Here is a 16,049-nt window from a genome sequence, read left to right on the forward strand (position 1 = left end):
TGTGTGTGTGTGTGTGTGTGTGTGTGTGTGTGTGTGTGTGTGTGTGTGTGTGTGGAACCTTGCAGGACAGGCAGCTGTCCTGTCTGATGGGAGTGCTGGCTGACTGCTTACATAAGAGGACAAGTCAGCTGCTCTCTGGCAGGTTGACGCTCCAAACCTCAAAGGAGTCTGGTGCGCGTGCGCACGCACACACACACGCACGCACGCACGCACGCACACACACACACACAGATGTGCATTTCTGAGTCACAGGTCCACCAAAGCAAACCACAAAACACGCTGATAATGACTGTAATAATGAGAACTTCCAGCAACAAAACGTTGTCTCTCATTAAGCATTTTGGAGTTTAAAAGATGTCTAAAACCCATCGACAATTTCCAGAAATGTTTTGGCTAAAATGTGGTCTAAAGGAGAAAGTTCTGAAGCTGTCGAACCACATAGGTGAGCAAACTAGAGATCTTTGTAATAAAACCACTACTTGATCTCAGTACTGTGTAATACTACCACAGTATAAGACAATCTGTGAAGAAGTTCAGTTTAGAAATTGCAATTCATGCCACTAGAACACATTTTCGTCTTCAAAGCTCAAAACTGTTTATATGCATTAGACCTACTTTGGGCGTGTTGATGTCCTCCACCATGAAAATCTGCTCAAGCAGGGATGCAGACTGTGGGAAAGTGCAAGCGTCGGAGGAGGTTTGGGGAACAGCAGGGGAGCGCAGCATACGAACGCCCTGCGGAAGCAAACCCACCTGGGCTGAACCGCTGGTCGACTGTGATGTGGGAGAAAAGAGACAGCCAGAGTTAACACTGTGCACGATAATAATGCAATTATATGAATAAAATCTGCTGTAAATTTGACTTTATAATACCAAGGCAAAAGAGAGGGGAAAAAAATCGTAAGCTTGTGAGGGAAATGAAAAAACAAATTGCACTGTTGGGGTGAGAAAAGGAAGCAGGCAAAGAAAGAGAGAATAATGAATAATGCAACTGAGAGAAAAACATTAAAATCAAGGCAGGCTGTGAAAGACTGCTAGAAAGCACAGAAGATCCAGATAAATAAATGATTGGGCCGTCTCTGTCCATTTGTTTGTTTCAGGATGCAGGTGTGAATAGCGGAGCTTTGATCAGTGGGGCACAGATAGCAATCAGCACACATTATTCAACAGCCCTCCTTGTTGCCCTGGACGGTTACCTTGATGACCGTCTGTTCAGCGATGGTGCTGGGCCGTCGCTGGCGGGCGTCGAGCCGCTGTTCCACAGGGAAGCTGCAGCGATGCGCCTTGAGACGCTCCACCAGCAGATAGTATATAGCAGCAAAGTGGTTGTAGCTTTTGTTCTGGAGCGACTGCAGGATGACAGAACAGAAGTGGTGGGGTTTGTACTGGAAGTTTACCCTCTTTTATTCTGATGACTTTATCGGAACAGCTCAAGATGCAGTGAGACTGAGGTAATACAACGTGGAGAGCGTAGTCAACATATTTTTGTGAAAACAAAAACACAAGGCAACACAAAAAATGTAAACACAGACAAGACACAGCCAACTGACTGATAATGCCTGTAATAACTGAGCAGCTCTGAAGGTGTAAAGGTCGGCTGTTCCAGATATTTGGTCACTGCAGGGCCTCTGCAACTCCTGTTGTTGGATTATGACACYTCAATTGATTTATAGATCACACTACTTTCATTGAGTTGTGAGACTTTAAAGTTCAGCAGTTTTGTTTTTATTTTTTGCTTCCTATATTGAAACGATATTGCTCTTTGAAATTATTCTGGCTTATTTTAGATGAGTCTGGTCTCTTTGTTCTTGTGTGGTGTCCCGATTACAGACTGACAAGCAGACACCTACCTCCCAGAGTGCGCTTCTTACTAAACTAAAAAGACTTTCCTTAATAAAAAAATCAGCAAATAGTTGAACTGTTGATGACAACCATACTTTTTTTTAAGCCTGATCTTTTTTTAGCTTGCTTAGACATTTTGTTGCATTATATACTGAAAGACGCAACAAACAGTTGGGAATAATTTTTCAGCACTTGGGAATCAACAAAGCACACTTTGTCTCAAACTGCTTTTGGGAAGGTGAAAACAAAATGTTCCAAAAAGGCTCTAACAGCTAAATGATTACTGCACTATTTTTGTTAAAAACACTTAACAGTTGGAAATCTGCAGCTTAATCGRGTTTTGATTGGCGCACAAAAGGCAAAAGTCACAATAGCTCAACTAAAATACTTTATGGACATGGCTGTATGACTTCATTTTCTTTCCTAAAATGTGCTCTCTCGCTTTTACTATAACTGCCTTCCTGAAGACTAACACTGAAAATTACCAGTAAATGCTTCATAACTGAAACCATTTTCTAAAAAGAAGTGGTACTATTCAAATATGTCTYTTTATTTATAGATTTTATGTACTGATTTTACATTTTCAAACTATTTTTTTAATACTATGCACAGACAGTCGGTCCTTACCTCTATAGTCTTGTGCTGATCAATGCCGAGGCTGTGCATGAGGCGAAGGACCTGTTCACTGTATTCTCCCACACCTGCCTCACCCTCAGCAGACAGCGACTTTTGGTACAGAACAGGCCTCTGCACAGGAACGTCCAGAGCCATCCACTTGTGCTCCTTAATCTGGGTCAAAGACAAACGTTTGGACGGGTCCAGTACCAACATCCTGCGGATCAGGTGCTCACAGTCTGCAAGGAACGGAAGAAAACAAATCATGCAGAGTATGACAAGGTTTTTATAACCTTATGTAAGTTAAGATGACTGCTTTTTAAAAAGAAACAGGAGGTTTATGTGAAAAAAAATTAGGTTATGATTAAAAAGTTCAACCACAAAATATTGTGTCCTCATCAAAGCAGCACAGATGAAGTGGGGCAGAAATAAGACTTTAAYAAGCGAAAATCTGCTAAATTCCTTTCTTAGTTGCTCCTGCCATCACATTTGACCAGCACAAATAAACTCCTTTCTACTTTCCTCGCTCCCTAATGAGAATTCCTCACCTTTAGTTAGTGGCTTGATGAGTTTGACGTCAGACACAGCTGGATTCTTAACAGGATTACAGTTCCCCTGGCTGCGGCGCTTAGACCTGGCTGAACCCCTGCTGCCTGGACTGCATTCCTGCCTGCCACACAGCATCCCCACCCATTTACTCTGCTGTTATTGTCTTAAAGCAAAACAGGTGGGCTTTGAAGAAATGACCCAGGAATCAGCTGTTTTGAAGTATCCCATCAGATTGAGGCGAAACAGTCAAGATGCATTTTGTGTGCCTTGTTTTCCTGCACTAACAAATATTAGAGCTGCACTATAGTAAAGCATGAAATTGCAATGTTGTTAAAGGGGAAATATCATGTAAAATCAACTTTTTGAGTTTTATATCATGTTATAATGTTATACTCTCATAAAAAACATACCCAAAGCCTTGCTTTGACTCATTCANCCCAAAGCCTTGCTTTGACTCATTCATGCATGTTTGAGAAATCCTGCAGCGTTTTTAGGAAGCCATGCTGAGGAGCAAAACGACAGGTGGGGACCAGAAATGCCTTTAGGGACCAGAAACGCCCCTGGGTCGTGTCTTTAAGCCAAGCTTCCTCATCATGGAGCACACCTCCCCACCCCCCACACCCCGCCCATGAGTCCTGCAGGCTCTCGGCAGTAACAAAGCAAAAGAGTGAAAGTGAAACTTAAACTGTCTGCTGCTCTTAACACTACTTCTCCCTCAGTGAAGCTCTTTTCAGATTCAAAATACCTTTGAGGAAATGTATTTTCAGATGCCAAGTAAACTGCATCATGGCACAAGCGAAAACCCCCCGGCACTGAAATGGATGGGACAGAAGCGGAAGGTAGTTCTTAAAGAGACAGAGGCCAATTTCAAGGAATTAAGAAGAGGAAGTGATGAGAAGATAAGTTTATTTTCTATTTAAATATAAAAACAGAATTTTAATAACAGCTAAAGGTGACATAGATACTTTATTATGGTACAGTATTTAAATGTATGCCTGAGAAACACATAATATTGGCCCTTTAAATATTGTGGTGATCATATAAGTTGCAATAAACTCACATTTTCTTCACTCCTCTTTTATTCTTTTGTCATCACAACTCTCCATGTACTTCTCAGCTACTATCATCTAAATGTGTTGTGGGTATTTAGGGCAGTGGGGGGGGGGGGGGGGTTGTGATTGTCAAAGAAATTGGGCAGTTTGTATTTACAATTTATTCCAATCCTTTTCAAAAAGTGATATTGCGCACACGGACACTGCAGTGAGAATAAATTATTATTAAATTGTGCATTCCTYGCAGACATTTTCTTCTATTACAAAATAACAAAGACCTGATAAGTTCATAACAGSGAGCTCTGCCAACATGAATTCTCCGCAACACATTTTTAAGTTCACCCTGCTGATCCGATAACTGCTTGCAACACATTTCTCTACGTTGTGCTTGGTAGTTCAATGTTTTTTATCCCCCTCCTTTTAGCATGCATAAACAGTTTGAAACCTAACTGTACTTTTACCTCATACTGTGGACTCTTAGCTTGCGCTGCTGGTAAGATAAATCCTGTTTCAAACAGAGTTTAAACCAATACATGTTTGACCCAGAGAATATTTACTTCTTTTGTTGTGTTTATGGTCTCAAGTGAGGTAAGACTTCTCATAACCAGAARGAAAAAGTTATTCTTCGTAAAGAAGTCAACACTGGAAATAGTAGTAGTAACCYGAAGGCTGATTGACTGACACACTGTTCTTAGTAAGAATGTTACACCACCATGACTTAACCAGAAAACCATCCCACTTAACACTTGTGTTGCTCCAGTGGTGTAGAGTTGCAATGTGCTCTCTAATAAACAGCAGTGAGTTGTGAAAAGCTGAAGAGAAGAAAGTAGATACAGATGCTTAAAGAATGCTTTATATTTTAAAACCAAACAAAGCAATCATCAAATATTCAGACTGTGGACATTCTTTACGCAGAAGACAGAATTGTGGGAAGCTCAAACCACCTGTGTTATGTGCAATAGCTGGAGAGACAAGAGACTGTGGTTAATATGCTTGGAGTAAAGAGCAGTAATCACAGGGTTCCCACWCCTTGGTRAACATCAAATTCAAGGACCTTTCAAGACTTTCCAGTACCAATTTCCTCAAATTCAAGAACCATGCGRGACGGCAATTACCTACTGCTACCACAGAATGTTACCAATAAACAGGTTTAATATCWTGTAAAMTCAATAAAAACYGAACGGCATAGAAGAAAGTGGATTAAATGTTTACCCTACATTCATGTCCACAATACACAGACATGTAATTATGTCCTGGGAGGTTGGGCGGCTCAGTTTGGAAGGAGGGGATGTGAACACGTCCAGATGCTCGGTGAGGACAGGAGGAGCTGTGGTGGTTTCACCTGAGCTCAGAAAGAAGGACCCGCCCTACTCTGCTCTGATTGGGTAAAACTATGACTATGGCTCATGTTATTTGTTGAAAGCCACYTCYGTTTACCGTAATCCTGAGCTATCCACCGCAACAAATGTAAGTTTTTAATTTAATTAATTAATTTATTTATTTATTTTTACAGATGATGAAAATCAGTCYTGTGAATGGAGAACTTCAATCCCCAAAAAACATTCAAGGACTTTCAAGGACAAGTGTAATTTTTGGRTGTTTTCACAAACTTTCCAGGGCCTTGAAATATTTTTTCAAATTCACAAACTTTCAAGGATTTCAAGGACCCGTGGGAACCCTGTCAGATGTTCCAATGGGGGTTTACACTATGGTACAAGGCTGTGCTGCGTACCACAGAGAAAAGAAATAGGATGGATGACTTCTGGGTGAAGAAATCAGCACACTCTGTTCTCCTTGTTCAAGGAACAGAGGCTGGACTGGGGGTGGGAAGGCGGGTCTGAGTGTCAGTCTGGCTCAAGAGCTGATATTACACTCCTACATTCCCTGTATGTCTTAATGATCCCCAACATAAAAATATAAACAAATCTGGTTGACTCTCACCCCACCCCAAAAGGAGGCTTCAGACGTTTAGATCAGACACAGAGAAACAGGCGGARAGGAAACTGTCTCACAGGTCAAAACCGTGACTCAAACAAGTCTTCTGAGGGGGACAGACAGAATGCTGGAGGGCTTCACTGGCTCTTCCCCAGGTTACATAAACAGCTCCAGCCCTGGACTTAATCTCCAGCTAACGAGCAAGCACAGCAGCTAACAGCAGGGCTGCTTCGAGACCTTCAGCCAACCTGACTCACTCTGCAGTCTGCATGCAAACACAACGCTCAAACACAAATTACAGCCGACGCTGACGAGGCTCTCCATACTGTATCCCCTTTAAATGAGCACAGGATTATTTCACTAACAAAATGGCCTCCAGACTGTGGCTGCATAACACTCTACCGGCAAACATTCAGTTATTAACAAAACAAAAAATATGATCCATTTGTCTGTGCATCACTCTACTTCACACACACACATTATACTAGAAGAGCACCATACACYAGTGTGCTTTTACATAATTATTTGGTACTAAGGTGTGGTTTGTGGAATGATTTCCTTATCTTAATTTGTGTTTCAAATCCAAGATCAAGGAGGCTGCCTCTTCTCACCTTCAGTCATGAAGTAAGGGATGCGAAACCTTCCTTCCAGGACTCTCTGTCGGAGCACAGGAAGAGTGGGCCCATCAAAGGGCAATGCACCACACACCAGCACATACAGCACTACCCCCATACTCTAGAAACAAGACGCACACACAGAGAACAGAAATCACAGCACTGAAATCAATCAGAAAACACACAAAAGGAAGTGGAGTTTCCCCTTCCTGTATGGAATCGTGACTTTGATAAACTACGAACCAGTYGRGTCTTCTTTTTATGTAATGGGTCATCTTACCCAGATGTCCAGTTGCGGGCCCTCATACTGCTGTCCTTCAAAAACCTCTGGGGCAGCGTAAGGCGGGCTGCCACACCATGTGGCCAGAGGCTCCCCAGGCTGGAAGAAGTTTCCAAATCCAAAATCTACAAATGGTCAAACAGCAGAGGTGAGCAAGTTGAAGATAATTTTCAACACCCAAATTAGATGATAATACAAAAACTCAGTTCACTGGTAATCTTTGCCATACGAAGGATGAGCCGTCTACTATAAGGCTGTGGTGACTGAAATGTTCAAGTATTTAAAAGACAAGAAAAAAGTAGTAAAATATGTAATCAGGAGTGTTTACATGGAGATTTTGTGTAATACTGTATGCAATCCACATTTTTGCACATTGAGGAAATGGGTCTTTGTATGAGGCAACCTCCCCTGGAGACTGACATGAGGTCATTAACGCTGGGCTCTGATTGGCTGTCTGCAGAATGACTAAAACTTTGATTTTCATTTTGAGAAGAAAGACACAGAACTAGCACAAATACACATAAAATGTCAAGCCTGCCTTTTATTAAAATCCAAGCAAACAGTGCAGTTAAACAATCCAAAACCAAGCACAGCAAACTCGACTGCCTGAAATCACTCAAGCAACCCATTTTTCTTATTATTTCAGATCCCTTTTACAAATTTGTCATTCTAATCCCATTCTATCTTGTGACTGTTTTTTTCTTTTGTCTTAAAATGAAAATGCAATTTTACATAAGAAGATGCATCTGTTTTTCCTGCTTTGTGTCATCGTATATTTAATCCCCTCATCTTTTAATGGGCACTGCAAGCTATTTTTATAGATTCGTGGTTGTTTCAACAATCGACAACAAATGACTCTGTGCTTAGTTATTCCATTATCAATGAGATGGTGTCATGGGACCAGACAGCTGTACTTTAGTTTCCACCCCCTCCCTCTTTTCATAATTTAAAACAGTTACATAAACATAAAAAAATCCCTTTACAAAACAAATTACAGAAAAAAAATCTATCTTATATAATGGGACAGGAGGTGATGTGGGTTCAAACAAACAAAAAGCTGTGAGAGTCTGACACAGATTAACAAACTCCTTTTCATTGTTTTTTCCTCATTATGAACTTTTATAATAAACCCTATAATAAACCCTAAATAACAAACAACACATTCTCCATCAAATTCTAACTGACTACATAACACAACGTAGTAAATTATCATGTAGTGTGAAACATTTTACAACTTTAATCATCAAAAAACATGAAGCTCAGGTCTTGCTTGTGTGAGTTTTGAAATGTTTAAATGTGGTAAAAACACATTTTACTTATAAATAGCATATCCATTTTTATTTTCTAAGTTTATTTCTAAGTTTAAATATCTGTTTTTATCTGCTTCAACACTTTTAATTCTCAAAAACCAGAATTAGTGATGTATTATGATGTATCTGCTGTTCCTTTCCCTTTTCCATTGTCCCCTCTGTAAACATGATTGGTATGATTTATACCCAACTTCAAATACACATGGAGGATATAACTTCAGAACAAGAAATGTTTCTTATCTCATTTCCTATTCAAATTCATCTTTGTCCATTTTCATCACAAATGTGAGGAGAAAAAAAAGAACAAAACAGATGAAAGAGACCAAGTAGAAGGCATGAAAAAAATAAGAAAACCTCATCATATATTATTTTAATCAAACATCAGTTCAAATGTGTAAATCATCTCACTATTGTCTTTTTGAAGCATTCTTTTTTTCTCCCTGCTAGATAAGCTTTGAAGTTGTTTGTGGTAATTCATTCATTTACGCAAGTTGACATTTACTTGGACAAATATACTGGAACTGGTTTCTGCATCAAAAAGAGGAGGATTGAGGGAAAACAGTCAAGAACACAAGATTAGACAAATAAGATCATAAATTCTACCGGTTTACATCTTTTCTGTTTTCTATGTTCAATAGTCAAAAAAATGCAGTGCTTCTGTCACTCTAATCCTTCGACCCACTTATGTAAAAAGGTCTTTGCTGCATGCCTTTACCAATCTTCTGACTGTTTGTTTTCAAATAATATGAAATGAAAAGAGAAAAAAAACCAAACTAAATGTGAAAGTGGGTGACGATGATGAATAATCTGAACTGCAATCTGTTCCTTTCTTGGAAAAGATGCAGGAAGTTCTTGTCCAAATACACACAGGAATCAGACTTAAGAGATTAAGAAAGGGCAAATTTAAAAGCAGACAGCAGATGTGAGCGAATTCAGTTAAACCGTTTAATTATTGCAGCAGGTGAGGAGAAAGTGAAGCAGGAGGTGAAGGAGTGTGTCACATTGAGTTTATGTTACAGTTCTGTTTACCGTCTGATGTTTTCSCAAAGGTAAAATTTTGAGATGCAGGCGAGTGAAAGCAGTGCAGCTGTTTTATCGTCAGAAGCTGTGACCCATTTCATGGAGCTGAATACTGAGCAGACTGGTTGACGTCAAACACTCCGGCACGCTGCAGGCTACTAACAGCAGTCACAGCTCTACAGGACAGGGTGGGGTGGTGGAGGAGGTACACGAGTGTCACATACAACAGCATTAGCATAATATCAGACGTGTTACACTGGAAACATGTTTCACAGTCTGTGGCTAATCAGTGCAAGTGAGTTAATCCTGCAGCTTTTAGAGGACATATTTCTATGGTTACAGCTGGAATTACACACTGAACACAACTTTAACAGCAGTAGGCCTCTTCTTTAAAACATTTCAATCCCGCAAAAAGTATTTTCTCTTTATCTTTCTCGTCACAATATTCAAAAAATTGTCTCATAGAAAATAAACGAAACTGTCTTCAACTTCCTTAAAACATTTCAAAATGTTCATAAAACTTTACTGCTTCGTTTTAATATTTTTAGCTTTTTTCCTACTATTTCAGTTATTTTCTGCAATTCTTCTGTTATTTTTTWAACTTTTTTGTTCTCTTTTATGCTGATTTAAGTCTTTTAGCAGATTTCAGCTAATAATGTTAGCTTTTTAATACTTACATACCTTTTTTACAGTAATTTCAGCTTCTGACTACTTTATTCAACAAACATATGCTATTTCTGCTTTTTTTGCACTAATTTCAGCTTTTTCAGCTACTTTGAGCTCATTTAAACGTTTGAAACTATTTTATTGCAAATTGAAACTTTTTTGTACTTTTCTCGTTCTGCTAATGTGAGCTTTTTTCACGTTTTTACCACCTGTCTGCTAAATCCAACTTGTTTCTGCTATTTTAGCCACATTTTTGCTCTGCTCAGCTCTTGCTACTGATTTTTCACTTTTCTTTTTTCCTGCTTTCAGGCAAAGTCAGCTGTTCAAATTGAAACCAGACAGTATTAACCGTTTCAGCTTCAGCAGTTTTCAGCTAAAATCTTTCAGCATTAAGTATGCAATTTTAATAGTTTTACATGTTCTGAAGTTTAAATAAATAAATAAATAAATAAATAAATAAATAAATAAATAAATAAATAAATAAATAAATAAATAAATAAATAAATAAATAAATAAATAAATAAAATACCAGAGTTCATCTTATCGAACATAAAAAACCTTAAAATATAAAACTTGCTTACTTAATCTTGATCATGAATTACTTGGAGACGTTTTAAGAATGTTACCACAACAAACACGTTTTTTGTCTGTAACATTGCAGAACGTGTCAACAAAGAGAAACTAAAATCTGTTTTACCAATCTGAGCAGGAGGATGTTTGTTGTGTCTACATTACTTAATAGTGCATAAAAAACCTTTAGGGTTTGGTTCACTTCAAACAGCACTCCTATATGAATGGCTTCAACTTTTAGAAAAAGTCAAATAGTATTTAACAAGACGTCGCCTTTTTAAAATGTGAACACATTTAAAAATACATTAATTTAGACATAATCATTACATCTTTATTATTTCCAATGATGAAACTAATCTACTACCACCACCACCATCAAAAAAAAAGAAAAAAAGAAAGAAAAAGAAACAAGCAATAAGAATGCCTCTTTTTCTAATCCCGCCACTCCCTCTTGTTTTTGTTATTTCTCCTCCGCTCTTTCCATCCTCTTCAATCTGTCAACTCGACCCAAAAAGGGTTGTTTGAAGTGAAAACATTAAGGGCACTCCCTGCTGCTACTGTTGCACTCTCCTCTGCAGCCGCCATGAGTGTGACCTTTCCTTGACTGACCACCAGTTAAGCTTCATACAGACTGACCAGAGGTGGCCTTTAGAAAGCTGGGGGACTCTGGCTGGACTGCAGGGAAAAACAGAAGTACTGACACTTTGTGTAGTTTTAAAAACAAAATTCAAGCAAAGGTTGAAACAAAGAAAATAATAAAATACAAAAAAAGGTTAACCAGTTGTTTATGTAATTTATCACACAAAAACAGACATCTCAAGAGTCATGTTCARAAAAAAAGGATGGATGAGGACTGTGGTGTTCTGCAACATAACTTAACGAACTTGACCAAGAGCAAAATATGTTCAGAAACATATTTGTTTGTTTGTTAGTCAAAAATTAAGTGTGTGCTCACTGAAAAAAAATTATATTGCATGAACTAGTAAAACCATTCTTAAACATATTACATAACCTGCATTGTTACATGCAGATAAAACAGTTTTTTTATATTGAACTGTTTCTATTTACAACACTACATAAAAATTCAAAGTGCTTGAAATTGAAAGGCATTTAAAATCATAAAACAATTACGAATTGGCAAAATAAATAAATAAATAAATAAATAAATAAATAAATTAGTATAGAGCACAAAATAACACTCCTATCGTAGGCTACTTAATAGTTTTGTTGCTGTAATGTAATGGGTGCTCTTAAATGTAATTTCTTTGTGCTCCATACAACGACAATAAAGGCATCATCYATCAATCAATCATGTATTAAGACAAGTTTGCTCCAAGTTTTCGTTAAGTCTGTAAACTAATTAGCAATAAAATATAAAAAACAATCAACAGCACTTTTAAAATAATTACATTACATGATCCTTTACATTGAACTGTATGAACATTATGAAGACAAAAAGCAGCAGCTAGCTGTAGCACTTTATGTGCAGCCTGGGGCACTTACAGCAGGAGAACAGCTGGCTGTATTAATAAAAGAATTTTATTACTTTCTTGTCCAGTAAAGTTAATGTATACTAAATGTGAGTTCTGAACCATTTTATCCTAATCCATCTGCTCTTACAGTTTTTCTTTGCAAGTTGGAAAAAGGCTCATTTTACTTTCCATCTGTCTGCTAACTAAAACACCCCTAACCTGACCTCAACAAGGTTCCAAAGACAAATGCGTCTTTTATTCATATGCCTCCGTCTTTCATGCTTTTTTGTAACTTTTTCCAGCAAATACATATATTTTTTAKTGGATGCAACCACAACAGGAGTTTATAATTTAAACAATAAATAAGCAAACAAATGATCAAATATTAATGTAATTACTTTCAGTAGCTTTAAATTCAAATCAACAAGGCAGTAGTAGAATAAATTTAATCTTTCATAGTGAGTCATTGATAAATCAATGGAACTAAATTAGTAGAAAAATATGAATAGTCTTATACAATAGATAAAGTCAAGCTGGCATTTAAACTCATCTAAACTTTAGGTACCATTTACCAAACTTGTAATTGCATGTTTTGGGTTTCGAGCAGCACAGAATGTACCTTTCTGCTGCTAAGAGACATTTTCCCTAATCACAAGTCAGGTAATGTTCTGTTCATTGTTTTCCTGCATCAAATCTAATCTGCAGTCCTGAAAATCAGCTGTGAGTCAGACGTGTTTGTGAAAATTACTGCTGGGGTAATAACATCTTCAGGTTATCATCTCGGAGCCTTCTGAGAAACAGTAAAAGGATGATTGCAGAAAGGAKCGGGCTAAAACGCACATTTCTAATTTATCAGTAATTTTAAAGCTGTGTTCATCTCTTCCTAATCTGCTTTTGCTTTCGGAAGATTTAAAGTTACTGAACACTTGTATAAACAAGGACTGGGTGGCTCAGTGGAAATTCTACATATCTGGACATTTAGAAACAATGACAAAACTCAAACTTTTAAAATATATTATGTAAAATCCTTCTGAAACAAAGCCCATTTTTTAGATGTYCATTTGTATTCAAAGTATGTGATATTTTTTACAGCTGTATTTTTAGCTGCCGTTTTAAAATCCCCTCACATCAGATGGACTTCATTATCAGTAGAGATAAYAACTGGTCTCAGCAGGTGCTGCCCTGCCACCTTGTATGCATGTTCCCTCACATTTTTATCCACATCTCTTTCCCTAAAGTGGCCAATTCATTTTATCACCCTTTTTCCTCCTCCATTAGGACCAAACTCATCTCTCTCACTTTTAAGAGGCTTCCCCTCTACTTCTGGGCATTCACACAAGATAGCTCCAAATGCTCCTTGTTCACTTAAAAAATTGACTCTAGTACTGCAGGCGTCCAGCCAAGTATCACATCCCTGCTTTTTATTCGATTTCTATTTTAAGACTCCATCTTTAATGTTTTCCTCTCCAAATTAAAGCTGAAAGGGGCTCGGATGTTAAAGCTTCTCGGATTTTCCATTTTGAAAACAGTCGGTCAAACCTCTGAACTCCTGGTGACATTTTAAGATCATAACCTCTTTCAGCCAGCAGCTATCTTGCAAACAACCCCTGGATCAATTCTTAACACCGCACAAATGTCAGGGGCAGGAAGTTCAGATATTTCTGAGCTGCATCAGGGATGAGATCATGCCATGCAACAAATCCAAATTCCCTCTGAAACATTCATTCTGTGTGTTTGCAGTACCTGCAATCTTGATGTTCATGTGGCCATCTAACAGCAAATTTTCTGCCTTCAGGTCTCTGTGAACGATGTTTCGGTTGTGACAGTACTCGACGGCAGACAGGATCTGCCAGAACTTCCTTCTGGCCTCCAGCTCGCTGAGACGGCCGTGCTTTGCCAGATAGTCTGCAGCCAGAGAGACAAGCATTGGAAAGAGGTGACGTGTCATGTTAGAACCACATGCAGATGATATTTTACGCAGATTACATAACCTTAAAGCTCATCAGACCTTCCAGACACAGTATAAGACATCACTGAACATCTGTGCTCCTAATATTTGCATTATTCCTCTATGTATCATTTGTGTTGAAAAAATAATTTACTTTCGCTGTAGGTCTTGGAGTCACCAGCTCTTCATTTCAGAATGATTTGTAAACAGATCCAGTTCAAGACGAAATTTATCTTCAGAAACCTTTATGCTATGTTGATGAGTAGGCAGAGACTAATGGTAAAGACCGCACAGTGTTGTCATAGTAGGAGGAGAGAAAAGATTCCTGTAAATGGATCGTCTTGCTGCAGCACATTGTCCACATGAGTAAAATTTGGATAAGCTACTAAGTTGTGGATTGGTTGGATAATAAAACCAAGTTTTACAACACACAGGGTAACAAGATAATTTAGACAAATCAAAATACAGATCTAGCTATAACCCTTTATTTATAGTCCCATGATTAATGAAATCATTTTATCTATCTGTAACAGAGAAGAAAGAGTCTGCAGTTGATTAGAAAAACACATAAAACTAAACGCAGTTTTGTCCCTAAGAGGGTCACAAATTCTTCTCTTTTGTTTTTCCAAGTGTCCAGATCAGTTACACTTCTCCATCACCTAAACTCAACTAAATTTACATTTATTACTCCTTTTTTTCCCCTCCGTACAAATCCTAATCAACAGAGAATTTCACAAGATGCATATTTTGCTGCTGTCCCGTGATCTTTGAAAAGTGTGGCGTTTGTTGTTGTCTTCAGGGTTCATCTTCACACCTCTCTGTCTAGATAGCTTGCTAACTCTTTAATTCGCACTTAGTGGCAAACAAGAGAGAACACTTTGCACTGGCTTTCCTCCCAGCTGGCATGGACACAGCGCACTGCTTAAACCTAACAACAATGCACAATAACCACAACAAAACCTGCAATAACACATGGCACAGATAAAGAGACATACTTACATGAAGAATGTAATTATCTGAAAATTATACAATTATTGCATCCTGGTACAGATGTAGCTGCTACGTTTTGCACTAAAAACATACGGCTGCTGTTTCACTGATAGGCAAAGTCAAGGTTAAAATACTGAAAGTTTGACATCAAGCTTTTGTTAGGATGTATGATTTCATGAAGCTGTAACATCAGAGACAGTGTGCAATCAACGAAATGTGAAAAATTAAAAGAAGTGCAACATTTTTCCTGATGCTTTGTGTTGTATAAACCTTTTACCACTTTTACAGTTTATGTTTGAGCGAAGGGTCAGCTGTATGTTGAGACACATTTTAGATGGAAAAATGACTAAAGCTGCCTGCACTATACCTCAATAATCAACAGAATGGTTCATCCTTAGTTCACATCTGACAGGCAGAGACCATGATTAGATAGTAGCTGGTGAATTTCATACAAGAGGCGCCTCAGTGACAAAGGCATCCTTCAAGCGTCATTGCTAATCAAAAGACACACTGGGGAGAGGAATGTGTCAAGGAGGTCTGAAAATGGCAGGGGCAGGCCTTTAATTGTTCTAGAATCAAACCCCTCCCATCTGTTGGTCTGTCTCCATCAYCCAAAACACCAGAAAACAATCTTCGGCTCAGAAAAAGTAGCTGCCAGGTGGCTAAAGAGCATCAAGTTACAGGTATATTCTTCAACCTARGGCCAGATAAACTCTAAAAATTCATCTCTGCCACAACAGAAGTAAATGCTATGATGTTCAAAAGACAATATACACTTTGACCATATTTGCAGTTTGGAATGTATAGTTTTCCATTTTTAGTTACACCTCTAGCGTAGTTTTGTAAGGATTAGAACTGAAAACTATTTTAATCAGCAAATATTTACTTTTTAAGAGGAAAAAATTTAACTTTTATAGAATTTTGGTTTTTAAACTTAACAATTTACAAGTTTCCAGGTATAAAACAAATAAAACAAACACTGCTAGAATATTTTATGCTTAGCTTCAACAAAATAATTCATTCCTGGAACAACAAATAGAAGCATTGTCTCATTCAGTGGCACTTGAACAAACCATTACTGTTAAAACTACCACACACACACACACACACACACACACACACACACACACACACCCTTTACCCCAGTGCCGCCGCCGCTTCTTATCTTCCTCGTTTAAATTTATGA

The 16,049-nt window shown here is 38.1% G+C and overlaps 1 protein-coding gene across 1 annotated transcript in view; it reads right to left on the reverse strand.

The window, feature by feature from the left end:
- sik2b (salt-inducible kinase 2b) overlaps positions 1-16,049 on the reverse strand; it is a gene marked incomplete at its 5' end in the record, with an annotated part of 38,527 nt that overhangs the window by 8,867 nt on the left and 13,611 nt on the right. Inside the window, 6 exon segments of the mRNA XM_014005251.1 lie at positions 616-774; positions 1,197-1,349; positions 2,470-2,696; positions 6,605-6,728; positions 6,888-7,012; positions 13,669-13,830. Of these exon segments, the coding sequence (XP_013860705.1) occupies positions 616-774; positions 1,197-1,349; positions 2,470-2,696; positions 6,605-6,728; positions 6,888-7,012; positions 13,669-13,830 (950 nt within the window).

This window comes from Austrofundulus limnaeus, unplaced genomic scaffold (assembly GCF_001266775.1).
Source record: "Austrofundulus limnaeus strain Quisiro unplaced genomic scaffold, Austrofundulus_limnaeus-1.0 Scaffold29, whole genome shotgun sequence".
Lineage (NCBI taxonomy): Eukaryota > Metazoa > Chordata > Actinopteri > Cyprinodontiformes > Rivulidae > Austrofundulus > Austrofundulus limnaeus.